Genomic DNA, 21,135 nt, shown 5'->3' on the forward strand with positions numbered 1-21,135 from the left:
TAGACGAGCTGCAATGTGTGTGGAGAATATATTCTTTAAGACGGCAAAAAAACTTCAAATGAAAATTCTTTTGGGAAAGTGCCATATTGCTCTTAGAAAATGTAAGGGAAATAGCCGAAGTATTAACGCAGGACAGTTGAAACAACATGGAGCTTTAGATACGCTTATTCGTCATGATGAAGGTTACAAATTTCTAAATGCTTTGAGAGATTCACCACCATATTTTGAAAAAGCAAAGAAAGACTTGTTTGCAATGATAAGACAGTTGGGTCCAGCTACTTTGTTTTGCAGTTTCTCACCTGCTGAAACTCAATGGGTGCATTTACTTAGAATGCTTGGCCAGCTTGTTGACAATACGACTTATACTGATGAGCAAATAGAGAATCAGTTTTAACTGGGAAGAGAGATGCCGTTTGATACAGAGTGACCCAGTTACTTGTGCCAGACATTTTGATTATCAAATCAACCAGTTTTTAACTCACTTTCTATTAAGTTCTTCAGAGCCTTTGGGTAAAATATCAGACTGGTTTTATCGAGTAGAATACCAACAGAGAGGATCACCTCATATTCACATGTTGATATGGATAAAAGATGCACCACAATTTCAAATAGATAGTGACAAAGAAGTGACAACATTTATTGATAAAATCATTACATGCATTAAACCTGTAGACAACCCAGAACTGTTGAAACTTGTCAATAGACAAGTACATAGGCATTCGCACACATGTCGTAAAAATACAAGCAGTCCTTGTAGATTTAACTATCCACAGCCTCCAATGAAACAAACAATGATATTGTATCCATTTGATGAAAAGACACCCAATAGTGACATAAAGACATACAAAGAAAGCTGGAAATCAATAAAAAGTTATCTGGATGATTTACAAAATTGCGAAGATATGACATTTGAGGACTTCAGTTATTACTTAAGCTGAATATAACCGAAGAAAACTATTTGATTGCTATCCGTTCATCTTTGAATGCTGCTACCATATTTTTGAAACGAAACCCAAATGAAATACACATAAACAACTATAATGGAGATTGTCTAACAGCATGGAGAGCAAATATGGATATACAGTACGTATTAGATGTATATGCATGTGCTGTATACATAGCAAATTACATATCAAAATCACAAAAAGGTATGAGTGAACTTTTGAGACAGGCTTGTACTGAAGTTAGAGAGGGCAATTGCAATATAAAACAGCAAGTAAGAGATATTGGCAGTAAATTTCTTAATAATGTAGAAATAAGTGCACAAGAAGCAGTTTATATCACATTACAGTTACCCATGAGAAAAGCATCCAGACAAATCATATTTATAAACACTTCACCTCCTGATGAAAGGGTAGAGCTTTTGAAGCCTATAGAAGAAATTAAACAAATGGATGATGACTCTGAAGAAATATATACCACTGGGCTACTTAGAAGATATTGTAAGCGCCCACCAAAGTTAGAAAATTTAACACTAGCAGATTGGGCTGCATGGTATGATAACTGTTGTTCAAATCGATATGTTAAGGAAACACATGAGAGTGATATTGATGGTCTTCCATTGGAAAAATATATTGATGATGAACAAAATAATGATGATGATGAGTTTGTTAAGACAACAAACAGTAAAACATGGAGACGTTCTAAAGCTAGGGTTTTAAGAAGTGTATGGTTTAACAAAGAAAAAGAACCAGAAAAACATTATTGTGAACTTTTAATGCTGTTTACTCCATGGAGAAATGAGGAAACTGATTTACTAGGAAACTTTGCATCATATGAAGATAGATGTATGGTTCTCTCCAATGTTATTAAAGAACAAATGAAACAATATGCTGTTTGTAATGAAGATTTCAATGAAATCCAACAACAAATAAATCAAATAGAAGACAGATATGATGATATAGCTCCCTGCACACAAAATATAGAACGACAACATCAGGCAGAAGGGGACCAGGATTTACATCCTGATTTTAGTGGCAATTGTAATCTATCAGATGATTTAGGAATGCCATCTGTAGACAATAGTGAACCACTGACAATGAATGAATTACCAGATGATGAATACAGGCATATGGTTCAAACTTTGAATAAAGAACAAAAAGAATTTTTCTATCATGTATTGCATCTGATCAAGACCTCTGAAGAACCATTTTACTGTTTTCTTAGTGGTGGTGCAGGTGTTGGTAAATCACATGCAACTAAAGCCTTATATCAGGCTGCATTGAAGTATTACAATATTAGACCTGGCATTGATTTTTCACAAACAAAAGTATTGATGCTAGCACCTACTGGAAAAGCGGCATATAACATTAAGGGAAATACCATACATAGTGCTCTTGCAATACCAGCAAGTCAATCATTAAGAAACTACAAACGCCTTGACTCAAGTAGACTTAACACAATACGATGTCAACTAGGTGGAATTAAACTGATATTTATTGATGAGATATCTATGGTGGGAAATACCATGTTCATTGTTCAAATAAACAGAAGACTCAAAGATATCAAAGGTAGTTCACTACCTTTTGGTGCAGTCAGTATAGCTGCTATTGGAGATTTATTCCAGTTACAACCAGTGATGGATGGTTATATATTCAAGAACATGAACAATGATGAATATGGAATTCTTGCTCCTAATGTGTGGCAAGAACTTTTCGAAATGTTTGAACTGAAACAAATAATGAGGCAAAGGGAAAGCAAAGAATTTGCTGAGCTATTGAACAGATTAAGAGAAGGTAATAATACAAATGAAGACATTGCAAAATTAAGGAGTCGCTGCATTGCATTAAGTAATCCAAACTATCCAAAAGATGCACCACATTTGTTTATCCAAAATTCAAAAGTTAATGATTTTAACTGTAAAGCTCACAATGCTTTCACAGGTATGAAATATTCTATCAAAGCTCATGATAGTGTAGTTGGAGCTGAATTACAGGACCTTAGAGACAAAATATTGAAACAGATACCGAGCGACCCTAGGAAGACTAAACAATTACACTCAATATTGCACTTAGCAGTTGGAGAAAGAACTGAGATTTCTCTGAATACAAGGACAGATGATGGCATGACTAATGGTGTAGGAAATGTTATTAAACTGATGCAAATACATAATACGGATAAGCCTTCAGGGATCATATGGGTACAGTTTGATCATGCAGATGTAGGAGTAAAGACAAGGAATGAGAACAGACAATTGTATATTAATGACATTGAACCAACATGCATGGACACCAATTAAGCCTACTAGTACACAGTTTGCTGTGAGCAGATCCAAGTCAGTACATGTTGTGCGAAAACAATTTCCATTGAGACCTGCTGCTGCAAAAACTATTCATAGATCTCAAGGTGATACTGAAACAAAGATTGTAGTAAATTTTGAGACAAGAAGGGCAATTCCTCACATACATTATGTAGGATTAAGTAGAGTAACGACTATTGATGGTCTCTATGTGACTGACCTGTGTGAGAATAAAATAGCTGTTAGTGATGATGTGCGGACAGAAATGCATCGATTGAGAACTGAAGGACAATTGACACTTGCAGTAAACCCATTATATAATGTACCTGAAATTAGTTTGAAAATATGTTATTTTAATGCAAGGTCTTTGCATAAGCACATCAAAGATGTACGTGCAGATCTCAACTACTCCAGTACTGATGCAAGCATTTTTGCTGAAAGCAGGTTCTGCAACTTGGATGATGATAGTTTGTATAATTTAACACATGATAACAAATACAGCATGTTCAGGTGAGGACCTGGGAGTTTTTTGTATTTGAGTAGGCTCTTTGTATGTTTTATAATGGATCTTCCGGTCAAGCCGCCGTGCTATGACTCTAAGCCTCCATGTTTGTGCATGAAATGTTATGTGTATGACTACGAATGCGATATGTTGTCTCGTCCTGCCTTGGAGTTCTCACTTGATGTACCGTCCAGTTTGTCCACTCGTCCGTCTTCTTCTGTTGCTGTTTCTACCTGTGGTTTAGCTAATATTGATGTCCCTGCTGTCGACTCTGTTGCTGTCCAGTCCAGCTGTTCTGTTGAGCCTGTTGCTGTTTCGCCAGCCCGTCCTAGTTGCCCAGCTGTTTCCGTTGCTGTTTCGCCTGTTTGCTCCAGTCCTGTTGAACCTGTTGCAGTTTCGCCTGTTCGTCATAGTGTTGATGTTTCGCCTGTTTGTTCTAGTCCTGTTACTTCTGTTGCTGCTTCGCATGTTCAGCCTGGTCGTCCTATCAGTTCCGTTGCTGTTTCGTCTTCTCCACCGCCCAGTTGTCCTGTAAGTTCTGGTCCTCCTCGTGTTTGGCCTCGTCCTGTTTTGCCCAGTCGCCCTGTTAGTCCAGTTGCTGCACCGTGCCGTTTGCTGCCCAGTTTTCGTTCACCTGTTTTTTCGCCTGTCGTCCGTCCTCCGTTGTTGCCGAGTTGTTCTCCGTTTTTCCCGTTGGCTTGCTTTGTCTTCGTTATGATTCCTGTCTTGCTGCCCACTCCGTTTGGTCTTGTTCTCTCGTTTTTGCCTGTGCTTCGTTGAGTTTGGACTGTCGTTTTTGGATTGATTTGTTGTTGTTGTTTGGTCCTGGTTTGTTTTAGTTGCATATTGGTGGCGAACCTATTCTTATAGGATTAGTCTGTCGACAAGTGTCCCTTTTTGGGTCACCTTTCGCCGTTGCTCTGGAACAGTGTATGTTTGTCCTGTTGTCCGACGTTTATTGCCTGTTCGTCCCTCGTTTGTTTGTTTCTATGTTTTTTTGTCTGTAGGGGCGGGGTTCGATCCCTCGGTGAGTTTGACGTGCTGGTGCACCCCCGTTTTTTGGTGAACCGTTGTTGTTTGACGGGCTAGTTCTGTTCGACTGGCAGGCATTGCACTCTCCCTTTTTAGGGTGGCCTGGCCATTCACCAAAAAACATAAAAAAACAAATGGCATAGAAATAACAGTTCTAAGATTTATTGTTATACCACATATTTCAATAATTGGAATATATAGGTCTCCTGCATGATCAATAGAACAGTTATGTGCTGCACTTCAGAGTATTTTAGATTCACTTCAAACAGAAGTCAATCTCTTTATTGGTGATTTCAATATTAACTGGTTCAATGTTGCTAATCGTTTGCCACTCTGCAATTTCTTTATAAATAACCATGGTTACAGACAATTAGTTAAATGTACCACCACAGATAACAATGCTTGCATTGCTCATATATACACCAACCTACCTGAATCGCAAATTATATTTCAAATTTTAGAAACTTACTTTTCAGGTCACAAAGGAATTTGTGCAATACTAAACTGTTTTTGAATTTATCATAGGCTTAAAATAAATGATTAACACTTTCTAGTCATGATAATACTGTAGCTTTTGATTAAAATTTGCGTCTTTGTTCTTTTCAAGACATCTGCAAAATTTTTATGGTTACATACTTTTGGACAATGGAAAATCCTTCAGCATCTTCGTAAGTATTATTTTGATGAGTTTTCTTTATCGTTTTTAATATGTCAAAATTATTATTTAAATTACTTTCTTTTTTAATTATTAATTAACCACTGCATTCTTTTTGTAACAGATCATCTTCAATGAAACAAACCAACGCCAATGATTCTCAAGGTATTTTATGCCATTCTTTTCATCATAAAACTTATCAATAACTTTATAAAATATACAAATTAATTTTTTTGCCTAGTGGTCGTAGAGCCCAAAGCACCATGTTATCGTGCATACGTGTGTATCCGTAACTCAGGTTTTTTTCTTATTCTTTTTTTTAGATGTTGAAATACAGGGATATCTACACTCCTTAAGCCCGATCAAAAACACTAAAAAGAAGCAGATCCCATACTTTGACTTCTTCTAGCAAACAAGTGATACCAACAAAGTCAGGGGAATATGTTACGAACCGCAACAAAGAAAGAACCTGCTTCAACCATACCAGAAAAAATCTCCTGTCAAAATTACTGGGACAAAGACGATCTCTACAACTAGCTTTTCTACAACTAATGAAGAATTCAAAATCACAAAAAAATCTAAAATCATGCCAACTACTGCAAAATTCTCCTATAATTCACATGTTTCCTCATCTATGGTAACAATTAATGACGCACTTGAAGCAGACGAATACAAAACTGTGGGTGTAACTGGGAAAATTATGAATAAAAAAGATCAGATCCAACTAGTTTTCAAGAACAACAAACAACTCAGAAAAGTTGACTGTTTGATCGCTGACCAAACAGCATCAATCAAGGTGACACTATGGGAAGATGCAATAGATGCCGTCAGGAGTGGAAAAACATACATCTTCTCTAACCTCAAAGTTAGAGTATTCGACGATGTCAAATTTCTCAATACAAATCCCTCGACAACTGTTGTGGAGACAGATGATATGTTTAAAGACATAAACCTTGGACCAGACGAACTGAATGACACTATTGCTCAAGGCCGTTGTGTTGGCTTTATTCTAAAAATCGCCAAATCATGCATCGTATGCAACAATACTTTATATGATGAAAATACCAAGAACAACAAAATCACCTGTACTTCATGCTCAACTACTATGCTATCATCAGAATGCCCTTCCAAACATGTGTGTACCCTGACAATAAAGTTGGCTGATGGTAAACTTCAGGCCTACACATGTTTTAATAATGCACTACAAAGTTTTCTTGCATCTACTGAGAAGAGCACTAGTTTGGACGATATCGCAAAAGACCAATTAGAAGATTTGTTCCTAAATGCTGGCACAGTACAGATGGTTGTAAATAATTCTATGCATGTCGTAGATCAGTTTCTTCCAAAAGCCATGTAGAATAACTTTCCTAATACAAACTCTTTCACAGCTATTCTTGAGATGAAAGATTTGTTTAAAGACATCAACCTCATTTATCAAAGGAATTGAATGACACTCTTGCTGAAGGCCGTTGTGTTGACTTTATTTTTGAAAATTACAAAATCATGCGTTGTATGCAACAATAACTATATGATGAAAATGCTAAAGCCTTGTACAAACGTACTCGACTTTGTAGACTATACAACAGTATACAACATCAAACTTGCGTTTGCACACCATTTCAGGTGCCATATTATACACAACTCAACAAGTCTGATGCTGTATAGTGAAGTTTGAGTCTGGTCAAATATCTACTCGACAGCCATAAGACTCTTCTTACAAGTCTGATAGTTTATAGCATAATTACTATTAATAGAAAGTATCATTACATGTTTTTATTACTTAGTTCTTGTTCAATTATGAATTGTTACAGTTGATACTTATTTCACAATAAAATTCCTTGTTGTTGTTGTATCATGTAGTCATTGCAGATGATACTATTTTTAATATCACTAGGCACATGTAGTCATAGACTGCCTATTTTTTTATGAAGTTTTGGAAATGTGCTGTTTTATATTTTCTGTCAACGAAAGAGTGGTTGTGATTAAACAATCGATAATCGTTTTGTCAGGGTAAACACAATACGAATGTTCATTGATGACAAGTATACGGTTAACATCAAATTAATTTTCTGTGAGGTAATTAGCGTTGCCAAATATCTTTGAAGATAATGAGGTGTCGATTTCAGAGAGAGAAACTTGTACTTTGCGGCTTTCCTTTGCTGTTTGTAGGATCAGCAGAGTGCTTTTAATTTCAGCTTTTAAACGAAGATTTGAGGGTGGATTTTGGTTTATACAGTGTCGGATAAATTTGCGCTCACGGGCAAACTCATTATAACATATCTTCGATACATACAATTTTAGATAGACAAGCGGGTCGCACACGCGATATGACAAGTCAAGAGAAAATGACTTTCTCTTGGACAAGTATATGGTTAAAACAATAAATTAATTTCCGGTGAGGTAATTAGCTTTGCCAGATATCTTTAAAAATAATAAGGTGTTGATTTCAGAGAGAGGAACTTTTCAGCGGAGTGCTTTTTATTTGGGTTGGTACATTTCGCTGACCCCTAGCACATGGACTAACAAGATGGACCTGGTACATGAACTACTTGAATGAACCACCGATGGACTACCCTAAATGTAAACCCCTAAAATTTCTAACCCAAAAGTTTAAGAATCAGTTTGTCTGCTCATGTTCCAATCTTCTAGGAACAATTTTTAAACGTCATCGCTTCTGCATGCATTGCGTGCCGTTTATTCTTTACAGCTGGACCTCGCCATAGAGGTAAATCGTCATTTTCTCGCAAACGAGTATGGCGACCTATCATTTTTTCTGTTGTTTTGAGTTGAGTAATAAATTTCTCTGTGTAAAATATATATGGACCAATTCTCAGTGTAGAACAAAAAGCAGTCGTCGGAAACGTGAATTTAGCAAGCAATCGTGACTACTATCATGGTGCTATTATAAGGATTTATATGGGTATAAACAAGGTGCTGCTGCTCCTAAATGAACATGGGGACCCCTAATTTTTATTTCAAAATTTAAGTTTCTATAATATAAACAATCAATAAGCAAAGCTTTACAAAAATCTCAGTGCATGCAGGTTCTATTTCAGTGGAATGACCTTAAATAAAGGGCATCCGCAATTCAATTGTCGTCCAAGGTTATAAAAGCTAGTCTTTGATCGAGGATTACTCGAAATCCTACCGTACAACCCATGATGAAATTTTCACAGTTGATTTGTAGGGGTGAATCGCTTTTAGAGCCAAAATGTTAAAAAAAGTCTGTAAGACAGACTTTAAGCTATTTTTGATCTTACATTTTCTTTTTTTGCGGAAAATCTGTCTTACAGATTTTTATGTCACTTTGCATGAATGTTAAATCAGAGCCAATTTCTTATTCCTGAAATTTTGAGTTGGGGTCATGCTGGTAGATTTTGAGAAAAACGTGATATAACCTACAAGTGCCCAGTCTCTCGTTAGGTACTCGGTCGTTCATTTTCGCTTAATTGTTCAAGTTTCACATACCCTGGTCCCAGAGGTTTTTCTTGATTTTTCTTCTTTTCACGAAGCGGCGAACACACTCGTGTTTTCACCGCTTCGCGGCTCTCTCGCAGCTCTCTCATGTGGAGAAAAATCAAGAAAAACCTCCGGGACCAGGAAGTTTCACATAGAATGGTAAAAGACTTCAGCAAACAGTAAATGGAGAAAGTAAAAACAACTTGGTACATTTTTGAGTTTTTTTTTGTAAAAAAAAAATACCTCTTAGTCGGCGCGTCGGGTATGTTATGGACGGGTCAATGGATGAGTGAGTGAGACATGTATGTATGTCACACCAATCAGATTGGATCTACTATAAACAGCCAATCAAATTTCTTGTTGTAAAGGTAAATGGTATGTGAGAAGATCTGATCCGACACAGTTTAGAACGGCCATATTTATTCTTCTATAAAAGAGGAGGAAGTATTCATATATTGGGCTTACTTCGACATTTTCTGTGGATTAGCCTGAAGATTTTAGTTACGAACGAGATGAGCCTTGAGGTTTGAAACAGTTCGTGAGTGAGTAGTATGCAAATGCAACGAGATATTTTTATTTTTAGTTACAAAAGTAACTTGATACTTTTATTTTTCACAAGGAGTAAATTCAATTAGAGGTCACGAATCGTCGCTTCTAGTTCTTAGGACATGTTTTAGAGGAGACAAGATTCTCTACATTTGAAACAGTTCTAACGTTTACAATAGTAAGGGCAGGTGACGATTGTTTTGTTTTTGTTGCATGCAAATATAACGAGATATTTTTATTTTTCAGTTACAAAGGGAAATTTGACACTCTAGTTTTTCAAAGTTCAATTAGAGCTGACGAATCGTCACTCCTCTTTCCCACGCGAGGTTTGCTATCTTTAGCTACAAATGGTAACTTACCACTTCTGTTTTTTATGTGGGAGTAAATTCAATTAGAGCTGACAAGTTATCGGCTATTGTTCCAAGGATATTAAACAAAAAAAGCTTTCATTTCTGAACGGTTTTTATGTCTCTGCAGTAGCAGTTTATTTTTATTCGATGGGCATTCTATGACATACTTTTTAAACCGATATTTTTAAAGGTAAAAAGTATCAAAACTGCTCAAATGTTCTTTTAAGACTGCGTGGCACCAAGTTAAAGTGCAATTTAATTAAATCAGACTTTTAACGTGTCAGAGAGGTTTTTTCTCTTTCTTTCTATTTTCGGTGAAGTAGTGTTGTGTTGCGTTGTGTAAAAGGGTAAACTTACGACTCGTATAAAATGCGAAAAGGTCTCTTAACTTGAGCATTTTTGAGCAAAAATTCCTCTTGGGGGTTGGAAGGGCTATGTGATCGGTGAGTGAGGGAGTTATGCATGATATGTGCACGTGTCACACCAATCACAGTGTGGGTTTTATCAAAGAACGAATCTAAGAAAAAAAAAATAAGATGGTATCTACATTAATCTGGAGACGTGTCAGATTAGTGTAGTTTGTTCAGTCAAACATTTTATGGCTTACCATTTAGCTATCGTACCATTACCGATGTAACATCGTATGTACATTTCTTGCTGTACATCGCAACCAAAAAATACTTGTCAAACTAACCAAATCATTACTATAAACAGCTCCGTGAATGCTCCTATCTCCGAGACTTCACACAAAAAAAAGACTCTTGCACGCCTTGCGTGCTATGTTTGAAAAGGGTTAGAAGTTGGTCTCTTACAGTCCATCAAAACTGTAGTAAGCCACATTAAATCCGAAAGAATCCGAAAACGGATTTTGCTTTTCTTTACTGAATAGATCAATCCAAGATCTCTGGGATCATGGTGCGTCAAAGGAACCGAAGAATCCACAGTTTACTAAAGAAACGCAAAATCCGTTTTCGGATTCTTTCGGATTTAAGAATCCAATCTTGGATTTTCTTTAAGAAACGCACCCTAAGTTTTTCAAGTTATAAGTATTACCCCTGGGGTACTACCCAATATCAAAAGTAGCTCCTTCAGTACGATTCACGTTACACTTGAAAACTGGTCTTTAATAAAACTCGGAGAAATTGAATAATGAAGCTATTGTTTGGACTGTGTAAATACGCTCGCTTGTTGCACTGTATTATTAAACCTCTAGTCCATACCAGAACAAACCCGACAGCTAGAAACTTTTTTTCGCAAAAACAAGGGAACAAACAGAATGTTCTTTCCTTCCTCGAATTAACTTGCTTCTCTCAGAATTCTGTCTGATATAAAAGCCTAAATTCTTTGTGGTCGCCGGCCTCTACTTTACAACTTTGCAGTCAGGCGTTGCTTTGCGTGGGAACGAGGTTGATAAGGGACTGGAACTTGAAATCTTTTAGCCAATTGGATTTCGGGAGATTTCACTTTCGACCAATCAGAGCACAAAGGGCACAGTTCGTAATTTTTCAATTCATTTCGACCGTTGTCACGAGGCTTACGTTATTCCGACTTGTCTCCTTCCTGCACACTGTTTGTTCTTCGTTTTCTTGTATTTTATACCAAAGAATTCCACCCAAAATGTCGGTAAGAGATATCTACTATTCCACAAGATACTCCGACGATACCGGTGAATTCGAATACAGGTGAGAGCTTTAAATTTGTTTGTAAATACTTGATGAAATAACTGAATGGAATCTTGGGTCATGAGTTTTATTTCCTCTATCGAGCTGCTGGTAGCACAGGTTAAATGAATAGGAGAGGTTTAAGGACTTAAAGTGATTATGTGTGAATCATAAAAACAGCATTGGGTGTTTAATTTTGTAATTTTCCCATTTACACTCGGCTTGCTTTGCAAGCACGAGGTGCTACAAAGCGACGATCTTCTCAGTTTACTGCAGTTTCTCTCTAACAAGATGAATAATTCTTCCTTTTACACACATACAAGGCATGTCATTTTACCAAAGGACATCGCTAAAAAAGTTCCCAAACGACTGATGAGTGAGCAAGAGTGGCGGGGTTTAGGCGTCCAACAATCTCAAGGCTGGGAACATTATATGCGTTGGGATCCAGGTAAAGAAGATAGCCAGTTATATCAAATATGCCGATGTCGATTTCTAGACATCTTACTATTACTCCCCTGTACAAATCTTCAGGGATGAAGGTTAGCTCTTGCTCTTTTGGGCAAGCAGAAATCCATTTTATGATTTTTGACGTAGTTCTGAAAGTCACCTCCCAAGACCTCAATAGATCTCAATAGGGTCTGGATACTCATGTTAATAAATAGAACCCAACAGATGCCCTGACTAATAAAATTTAGTCTGCTGATGAGCCGCATCAAAAAGAATGAGAAAACTAGAGGAGTGCGCTTGTCCTTAACCCCTCCCCTGTTTTTGTTCTCACCATTTTGTGCAGCTTCCTAACTGCAGTAACTGAATGCTTGCACCAGGATAACTAACCTCTTCAATTATGGTTTATTTTCAGAACCACATATACTATTATTCAAGAAAAAAGTAAAATAAACACATCAGAGGGGGAGATATATTATTTTTATGCACTAATGAAATCCCATGAAGGAAGACGATGCATGTGATTGTTGAATCTGTAATGAAGAGAACAGTTCCTGATGAAGATCACAAGTGGATGTACCTGTATCTGCTGGTTGCTGTAACAGATCAACTTTTCATTTGACTTACTCAATATGACTGTTGTATTGTGCTGCAATATTATTAATGGCGTCAGTCTCTTTCATTTGCTACATGTATTATCATAATCCATTGTAAATAAGCATCAGTTATTATAAATAATTAATTTTTTGATGTCCCATTTTTGCATGTTTGCTTGTAAGAGTAATATTTTACAAATGATGATCTGCATGTTCCATTTGTCAGCCCTGTTACACAGACTAATCTTTCATGCAAGTTGTTGTAACTTTTTACAACTGAAGATCAGCACGTTTCATTTGTAAGCCCTGTTATATGGACCAATCTTTCATGCAAGTTGTTGTGAAACAAGCTGCACTAAACATTAGTAAGGCTGGTAACACCTGTATTAAGAATCAGTGCTACTGTAATTTTATTCAGGGCTAAGGTTAGGGTAAGGGTAAACGTAAAGGATTCTAGAGTTAACCTGACTACAGTTGAACCACGCTAATTCCAAGTTGGTTATTTCAAATTCCCTGTTATAGTGAACTCAAAAACATTTCCCTTGGATTTGCCCTTTAGTCTTTTACTATCAGTCATTTTGAACTCCCGCTATTTTGAACTAATTTTCATTACCCCTGCGTGTTCAAAACAGCGGGGTTCAACTGTATCACTTTCTCTCCCTCTCAACTCTCCAACCCTGAAAATGAAGGAAAAAAAATGTTTTACATTGATTGTTGCCACATCATTACCGATTACACCGTGACGCATTTCACTAACAATCTTGCCTGTTGAATATCTTTCCCATTGCCAAGCAAATGTTTATTTGTTGCAGAGTAATAAAAATCATCTGATTGTTATATAGAGACAGATTGCATGAATGATTCCACTGTGTAACTGGGCATTTACAACAAAACAATATTTCTCATGATAAACTGTAGGCTTGCTTATGTGCAGCCTACATTATCTTCCCTGGGAACCAAAGCTGGAAGTTATCTAAGTGACAAAGCCCCAAGAGAATTTAAGAAGAGAATAAATGTGTTCTCTTGTGATTGCTACTTGGATAATACTATTTGTCATTAAATAGATAAGGTGAGCCTTCTGCGGGTTCCATTTGGTCTCTAACTTCCATTAATCTGATAAAGAACTTGCAAAGTAAACATGCTTTGATGGGAATTGAATCATAAGAAATTAACTAAGTATATTTTGTTTTTATCATTTTTGCTCTTTCCTTGCCAACAGATGTAGTTGAGTTTTGGTTAATTTGTTTAAAGTTGTTAACTTGCCCCATTTGATGGCTAATTTTGTACATAATCATTATTTACAATAATTTTTATTAAGTCAAGATAAAAGAAGGAGTATCAAACTGCTTGTGAAGTGTCTTTTATTTTATTGTTCAGTTATGGATATTTCTATCATAGTGATACCATTATTTTGCACTGTTACACAGACATGACTTCAAAAATTAAAGCGACATATTTTTACTCCCGCCATTGAAATTCAAAAATAATGGCCCACTGGGCATGAGTTACCAAATATGCAAGCAAAAGATTTTGATCTCAAATTGAAAGTTGGGAGTGCCATTTAAATTTTGCCCTTGTCATGCAAATGCTGCTAAAAACTAACCAAACTGCGCTGTCTCTTTCACATTTCATACAGAATATGTGCTTGTTGTGTTTGGGGGAAGGTACTAAAAATCATCTTAGAACCTCACCAAAAATGGGGTAGACAAATCTCTGCGATAGAGCAAATAATGTCCTGCCCAAGTTAAAATTCACTCTATCTCCTTTTTAACTTTTTGTAATCAAGTGTTGCCGGTACACAGTCTGAAAATTGGAAGTCTTTACAATGGATTATCAAATGTAGAAGATTGAAAAAGACTGTTTACAGTGTAACAGTAGGTACCATGTACTAACTACAAGTCATCATGCTGGGTTGCCACAGATCAGAAAATGGTCAGGAAAAAAGTTCTTCAAGGTCAGGGAAAACTAAAATAATTTAACACAGCTGATTTAAGGTGGCTCCCTAGAGTATTTACGAACACCCTCCCTGTAGAGTGTGAGTTAGAAAAGGAAACTCAGTTTATTTCTCTTAAAATGTTTTCCCTGTAGAGATTTACCACTATGGGTACTGTTAAAATAAGGCTTATTTTTTGGTTCTCAATTTTGGATTAAGGCTGTTACCATGGCAACATCTCATCTAATGACAGGTAGACATATTCCTCATTTTGGTCTAAACTCCTCAAATTAATTTTATACTTCGGTGAAATTTTTCCATACTTTGCCACATCATGGAAATGATATTGCCCGACATTTTGAATTGGTAAAAAGTCAAAAAGAAGTCAAGGTTGTTCAGACCGTTTCTCCACTACCATATTCTGTAATTTGTCATTCTTCTAGATATATTAGATGAGCTCTAACAGATTTTAACAAAATAGGGGTATTTTATTATAGTATGTGGTTACAACTGAGCCAAATTTAAAAAAATTCACTGAAGGAAACGCAAGAAAATTCACTGTCAGTTTTGCTTTTTGAGCTCATGTTGACGTCATAAAAATTGAACAACACTGACGTTTTCCTTAGAGCACGTGCAGATTACTTGAGTTTTCATCCTATCCACACGTGCAATTGTAAAACTAGGGAACCACCTTACTGCATCTTTCAATAACACGCGGACTCTAAAATTCAAAGCTCAACTGACAAATGCATTTTTCGCTACCGTCAATCAAATGTTTGGCGGCTCCTCCCAGCTTCCAACTATGTTGTCTGAACTGTGCTCAGCGATTTGATTTGATTACTGCACGCTCGGCAGTAGTCGGAAGCTGGGAGGAGCCGCCGAACATTTGATTGACAATAGCAAAAAACGCATTTGTTGGTTGAGCTTTGAATGTTAGAGTTTGCATGTTATTGAAAGGCGCAATAACTTGAAGGCAGGAAGGCTGTAAGTTTACGCCAGAAGCCGCAACTAGATCTGACATTTGTAGTCTATTTGTATTATTTTGGTCAGATCAGGGAAGTGCTATATAATTTTTATCAGGGAAAAGTCAGAGAAATTTGAAAAGTGATGTCTGTGGCAACCATGTCATGTCTTGACACATTGTATAGGATGTGTGTTACATTGCTTTCTGATGGCAGTAAACCAGAACTTCTGATCCAATACGGCCTTCTGGAAAATGAGTGTGGAAAAATGTTGCACACTGCAAGTGAAACAAACTTGGTTTAAAACAGGACTCTCTTATGATATTGAGTGCTCCATAACCTGAGTATTAAAGGAAGGAAAATGGAGAAAAGCCTGATGCAGAGGTCTTTATTTAGGTCTTTCACTCTCACAATATGGGATACACATCTCCAAAAACATTAGCCAGTCAAGATTGCTTTCTTTTAGTCATACAACTGTCATGCTAAAGAACTTAAAATGAATAATGTGTCAAAGGTAGCAGCTTTCTCTAACTAATTTGGCAGGAACAGAGCAGACAAACTTCACAACAGCACAATAGAATGTATCCTTTGTAGTTTTGCAAAATTTGTTGTTTTGATGTGGTGTCGTGAAAAAGCAAGATTTTCAGTGCATACAAAATGTCTTCATTGAAATTCAACAACATAAAATCAATAGCCTACTACCAAATAACTTAAAGATACATGTACCAAGGTTTGAGACTGACCTCTCTGTAAAAGAAATCTCCTAAAACTCCTGATATATCCTGTGAGGAAAAAAGAAAGCATACAATTTTAATAAAGATTATTGTTCACCCAAATGGTCACACTGGAGATGTTGAGGTTTGCAGTATCAGTATTGTGTTGGATAAATTTTTACAGCTATTTGGTAATAAAAGAGTTTAACTGCAGAATTCTCAAAACCTGCATAAAATGTACTTTTTGTTGAAGTATTTTCTGGTTGAAGACAGGCAGTACAAAAACTTAATCTTTTGTGTTTTTCAGACCCTTTTCAGGTTGTGGCTGTATCAAAAGCACGCTGAAACACCTTCATTCTGTCATATATAACACAGTTAACAATACCTGTGAATACAGGTCAAGCTAAGCTGAAATCTGATTATTGAAAACCATTCAGTTAGATGCACCTTGTTTTTTGCCTTTTATGACAAAGCAATTTTAGGCTAACTAAGACATTGTCACTGTTATTTGTCATTTTTTTTATGTAATGTGACATTTGCCAATGAAATTGTTTACAATTTTAAGATGTCTGCTATCCTCTGACTAATGCTGTCAAAATGGCCAGAGGATGCAGTTGTAGCATTTTGGCTGTTAGCATTTTAATATCTTACAAAATCATGATCCAGAATCTTTTCACAACATTGCCTTTGTTGCAAATATACAAATAAAAGTGGACTTTTTTGGCTAGTCAACCTCTTGCTTCAAAGGAAAGACTACAAGACAAGCAAAATGAATGCCTGCAAAGGACTCAGGAGTTGGGGCTAATAAGAAACAATAGACTAACTGGTAAAAGCACATTGTATAGAACAATGTGTGTTGGAAGGTGAACTTCTTCCTGGTGCCCTGAAGAGTTTCCAAAGTGCTCTAACAACCATGATGAGGGATACATGTAAAACCGATCAGCCTCATCAATGTAGCCTGGCTTGTCACTTGGAGGACATTCCAGTATCCTCATGCTTATGTCTCTGTGCACAAAACTGATAAAGAATGGTAATTAAATAAATGCCAATACATGAACATTTTACACAACAATATGTACAGACTGAAATAATTTGTGTAGTAAGATCAGTACTAGATTTAAGAGTCTAGTATGTGTTAATGAGCGACTAGTCAAAATTGTACTCTGGTTAGTCTAAGCAACACTTCAGTTAGTCTAAATAGTCTTTTGGTCATCCAAAAAGGCACTTTGGTTGGCTTCAATGATGCTTGTGTTAGCCTGATTGACTCATGATGTTAAAATATTGGGCAAATAATGTACAAAATCACTTTTCACATATAACATAGATACTTTTACATCTTCCAACCAGTTTAGACTGTTTTAGTTTTGAAATGATGTAAGCTATGGAGACTAATGGCTGATGAAATTTACAGGTGGACAAAAAGCTTAAAATTTGATTTGCAATTCACAATGCCCAGCCACAGTACTGAAAACAAAGACAGACATTCATTAGTAAGAACACTAATAACCAGAGAGTAATTTGCACGAAGCAAGATGATTCACAAATTATATTGAATTCAACTTAATGAAACACCCATAAATATTACATTTTGAATGAATGGGTCTGTACCTATAAAATGGTGTTGAATGGCATGGCATCAGAAATAACACTGACATGTCATCATTGCTTCTCAGTTTGGAGCTCTCAACTTGAATATACTCCATGACATCAACAGTTCCCTTCTGGTGAACAGTACTGGTGTACAGGGCCAATGGGATATTGGTTATGACCAGAAAAAACACTATAATCTTAGTTTTCCATCCAGGTCTAAGGACTGCTGCTAAATCTCCTTCAGAGGTTTTTTCCTTTTTATCTGACTGAGAGCTTACAAAGAGCCCACAGTAACACATTGCCAAAGGGACCATTGGAAAAATGAACCTAAATTCCTTGTGGCCAAGAAAGCTGAAAAAAAAAACTACAAATTAAAAGCAAATCATTATAATCTGATTATGACTGACTGTTGGGATTTGCTTGTTAAAATCTAAGCACTCTTTTATCAATTCTGTGGTCCTATACTTTTGAAGTAAATAACAATAAAATACAAATTCCTAAAAGTAGCATTTAATTCTATGTTAAATAATAATAGATTTCTGCAGTAGATGACATTTGCCATAAACAGATCCCATCACATATTCAGTTTCTGTATTACAAGTTCTTTCTCTAGCCCCTAATGCCTCCTTTAGTATACTCCTAATAGGAGGAATTTCTTAATAATAGTAAGAACAACTAAATTTCACTCTAAATAAGTCCTCTGTACAGACTTGTCTCGATTCTGTCTTAGGCATGGAACTGTCTCATTAGTCTTAGTATGAGAAAATTAACTGATTGATAATACTTTCGATGTATGCATGATATGTTGTACACCTCTCCCTTATGATCTCTTCTTAAAACAAAAAAAAGTTTGTTACACCACACCTGTAGACAACTATGGTCCATAAGATAAGCCATGCCAAATTTTGCTGTCTTGGACTGGCTTTATAAACACCAAAGGCAAATGGAATTAAGTGAGTAAACATCACAACAGGAAATCCTTGAGTAAAGTACCTGTAAAAATGCGCAAAAACCATCACAATAAGGATAGATTTTTTTAAAACATAAGATGCATAATTTGCTAGATGCCATGAGTCAAGTTACCCTCTTAAACAGATAATTGCTCTAGACTCATAACTTGTCTTATGCTCATTGTTATGCATAACTGGACACACACGTGCAAAAACAGAACTTGCCCAAAACTTGTTAGAGTTCAAACAGATGAACTATGCATCTCTGGACGCACAAAAACAGCCAAAGAAAAGATATTTTAAGGAGAATTCAGTCGATCGATTTTGGGAATTACTTCAAAACAGTAAGCAAGACCGTAACTAGGGGTGTAACAATTCATATTCCTTGCAATTCGATTCAATTTCGATTATTTCAATTCGATTATGCAAAATATTAATGTTTTTTTAATTCTTACAACATGATACACAATGTAAACAACATACAACCCTAAACCCTCAATTTTAGGATACAATGAGCGTGTCGCACATGGTTTGCCTTGTTTGGAAATTCTGAAGGGGTGGTAGAAGGGCAACATTTTTACCACACAACACAAAATGGCACATGAACTGCAAACGTCTCTACTCATCAATCAAAAACGCACATTTTAAAGAGTTCTGGATTACGATTTCACAATATAAAAACTCACTGAGGACACCCTGTGAAAGGTACGCAAAAAATCGAACCAAAATCGAAAATTGGAATCAAAGAATTGGGAATCGAACCGAATGGTCATAATCGTGATTAATTGAGAATTTGATTAAAGGATTAGGATTTTAATTTTAGGATTTTAATTTTAAAGTAAAGGATTTTAATTTTGAAGTATTGTAAAGCGCCATGGACAATTAATGGAAAATGGCACAATATAAATGTATATTTATTTATTTATTACACTGCTAACTGCAACCAGTCCCTCTTTCAGACAGTAGTGAACTGGTACAAGACAAAAATGCAAAGGGTAAGTGAAACGGCCTGATCTAACTCCAGCTCACCAATGCCATGGGTGACTTCCATAAAATGTCCCCATATCATTAATGACATTAAACTTGACAAAGTTGACCTCCACCAGTGTCCACTTCTCATACAACCAGCTGTTCACGACAAGAGACCACAGCATGGCCAAACATCCAATTGGAAAAATACACTTAAATATAAACAATGACTTGTTTGGTGATGATAGTAAATACATTGCACATAATGGAATCCAAATAATGGCAGCTGTTGGTCTGATGATACACGAAAAGGCTGCAAAACTAAGAGCTTTGCTGATTTCGTTGCTATTATCATTGTCTCTTATGTGGGTCGATGGCCAATAGTACAAGGCAATTGTCGTCAACACAGTTTCCAAAGAATTTGTCAACGTCCTAGTCACACAATAAATTGTAAACCAAGAGATCAGGTAGCAAATGAGCGTCCATATTCCACTTTGAGGACCAAACCTCCTCACTGCTAGTTTGTACAAAAACAAATCGCCACAGGATGCAAAACAAGCTTGTACCAGTCTTGGAACTACAACAAGGAACTTAGCAGTGTCAACTCCAAACAGTGCCAAGAATTTATAGCTTGTTGCAAAGATCAAGGGAAAACTCCAGCCTCTAAGACCTTCTCTCCATTCCCACGTTAAATATCCGTATCCAAATACAATTCTATGCGCAACTTCGGGTCCCTGCCAGAATTCATCAGGCACAAAAAATGTCTGGATGAGAAACGCATTAACAATCCTGAAAAGGAGTAACCCCGCTAGTAGATACCTTTCTGGTACAAACATAACATTTGACGATTCACAAGACACTTCTGATTGTTGGATAGAAGACAACTGAGGAGATAACTTATTGGTTAGAGGAGTGGTTGGAGCCTGTTTTCGCTTGGTCACATCCTGTACCGCCATTTTGAAATCAAAATCAGCAAGGCGCATATTTGTAGAACCCAGTCTTTACGCAGACGAGAGTGAGTAACGCCTGTCACTTCTGACAATTTCTGACAAAATGCTGTCCTCCTTCATAGACTTCATAGGAAGGATGCCTTTTCATCAGCTGTTTGTGGTAACTTTAGTCGGAGTTACCAGCGGAGTATATATCTTCAGGCCCTTGCTCGAGAGATACGCAAACGAACATGGTTTGAAAACCAAACAGGAAGAACACAGTTCGAATACTAATGCTGCTACTGCTGTTGCACATGAAGTGAAAAGTTCAACCACTGAACAGAAGCAGGAGGATGCACAGCAGAAAGGAAATGCTGGCGATACATCTGGAAATTGAGTCTACCTCTGTTTATTTTCTAAGGAGATGGAAATTTGACATTGGCGAGAATCTAACGTGAGCTTCATTCAACCCATGTTAAAGTCACGTGATAATGTGACCCTTTGTTAACCACAACTAACCAAAAAATTATTTTAAGAAATGAGAAGAAAAGGTTAAAGTTAGTAAACCGTCTGAGTGTTAGTGCACTGAATTGAATTTTAAGGAAG

At 36.5% G+C, this 21,135-nt stretch overlaps 3 protein-coding genes and 1 pseudogene across 3 annotated transcripts in view; 3 read left to right on the top strand and 1 right to left on the bottom strand.

Annotated features, from left to right (window-relative positions):
* Positions 1–1,014, top strand: part of LOC149108462 (uncharacterized) — a 1,983-nt pseudogene extending 969 nt beyond the window's left edge.
* Positions 1–6,891, top strand: part of LOC110040469 (uncharacterized) — a 9,797-nt gene extending 2,906 nt beyond the window's left edge. The window contains exons 2-4 of the mRNA XM_089295898.1: positions 5,380–5,440; positions 5,552–5,592; positions 5,751–6,891. Coding sequence (XP_089152024.1) covers positions 6,014–6,784 — 771 coding nt within the window. The 5' untranslated portion in view covers positions 5,380–5,440; positions 5,552–5,592; positions 5,751–6,013 and the 3' untranslated portion in view covers positions 6,785–6,891. The remainder of the gene's footprint in view (positions 1–5,379; positions 5,441–5,551; positions 5,593–5,750) is intronic.
* Positions 6,892–11,283: 4,392 nt separating this feature from the next.
* LOC149108463 (cyclin-dependent kinases regulatory subunit-like) lies at positions 11,284–13,826 on the top strand. The gene is made up of 3 exons (XM_089295094.1): positions 11,284–11,464; positions 11,767–11,891; positions 12,303–13,826. Exons 1-3 carry the CDS (start codon positions 11,400–11,402, stop codon positions 12,338–12,340), a joined length of 228 nt encoding a protein of 75 aa, XP_089151220.1. The 5' UTR covers positions 11,284–11,399; the 3' UTR covers positions 12,341–13,826.
* Position 13,827: 1 nt separating this feature from the next.
* LOC110046369 (GPI alpha-1,2-mannosyltransferase 3-like) lies at positions 13,828–20,583 on the bottom strand. The gene is made up of 6 exons (XM_020752063.2): positions 19,661–20,583; positions 18,546–18,674; positions 17,700–18,032; positions 16,916–17,108; positions 16,122–16,160; positions 13,828–15,656 (listed from the first exon to the last, which is right to left on the bottom strand). Exons 1-6 carry the CDS (start codon positions 20,581–20,583, stop codon positions 15,573–15,575), a joined length of 1,701 nt encoding a protein of 566 aa, XP_020607722.2. The 3' UTR covers positions 13,828–15,572.
* Positions 20,584–21,135: the final 552 nt, after the last annotated feature.

Source organism: Orbicella faveolata, unplaced genomic scaffold (assembly GCF_042242905.1).
Source record: "Orbicella faveolata isolate gen_17 unplaced genomic scaffold, um_ofav_v1 contig_26, whole genome shotgun sequence".
Classification (NCBI taxonomy): domain Eukaryota; kingdom Metazoa; phylum Cnidaria; class Anthozoa; order Scleractinia; family Merulinidae; genus Orbicella; species Orbicella faveolata.

Excerpts from the sequence above, each read along its gene's own strand:
- LOC149108463 (XM_089295094.1), top strand. The coding sequence starts at position 11,400 with ATGTCGGTAAGAGATATCTACTATTCCACAAGATACTCCGACGATACC. Across the intron at positions 11,465-11,766 it reads ACCGGTGAATTCGAATACAG|GCATGTCATTTTACCAAAGG; the intron begins GTGAGAGCTTTA and ends CACACATACAAG. Across the intron at positions 11,892-12,302 it reads TTATATGCGTTGGGATCCAG|AACCACATATACTATTATTC; the intron begins GTAAAGAAGATA and ends GTTTATTTTCAG.
- LOC110046369 (XM_020752063.2), bottom strand. The coding sequence starts at position 20,583 with ATGCGCCTTGCTGATTTTGATTTCAAAATGGCGGTACAGGATGTGACC. Across the intron at positions 16,161-16,915 it reads TATACAATGTGCTTTTACCA|GATATATCAGGAGTTTTAGG; the intron begins GTTAGTCTATTG and ends TTTTCCTCACAG. Across the intron at positions 15,657-16,121 it reads GAGATTTCTTTTACAGAGAG|TGTGCAACATTTTTCCACAC; the intron begins GTCAGTCTCAAA and ends TTTCACTTGCAG.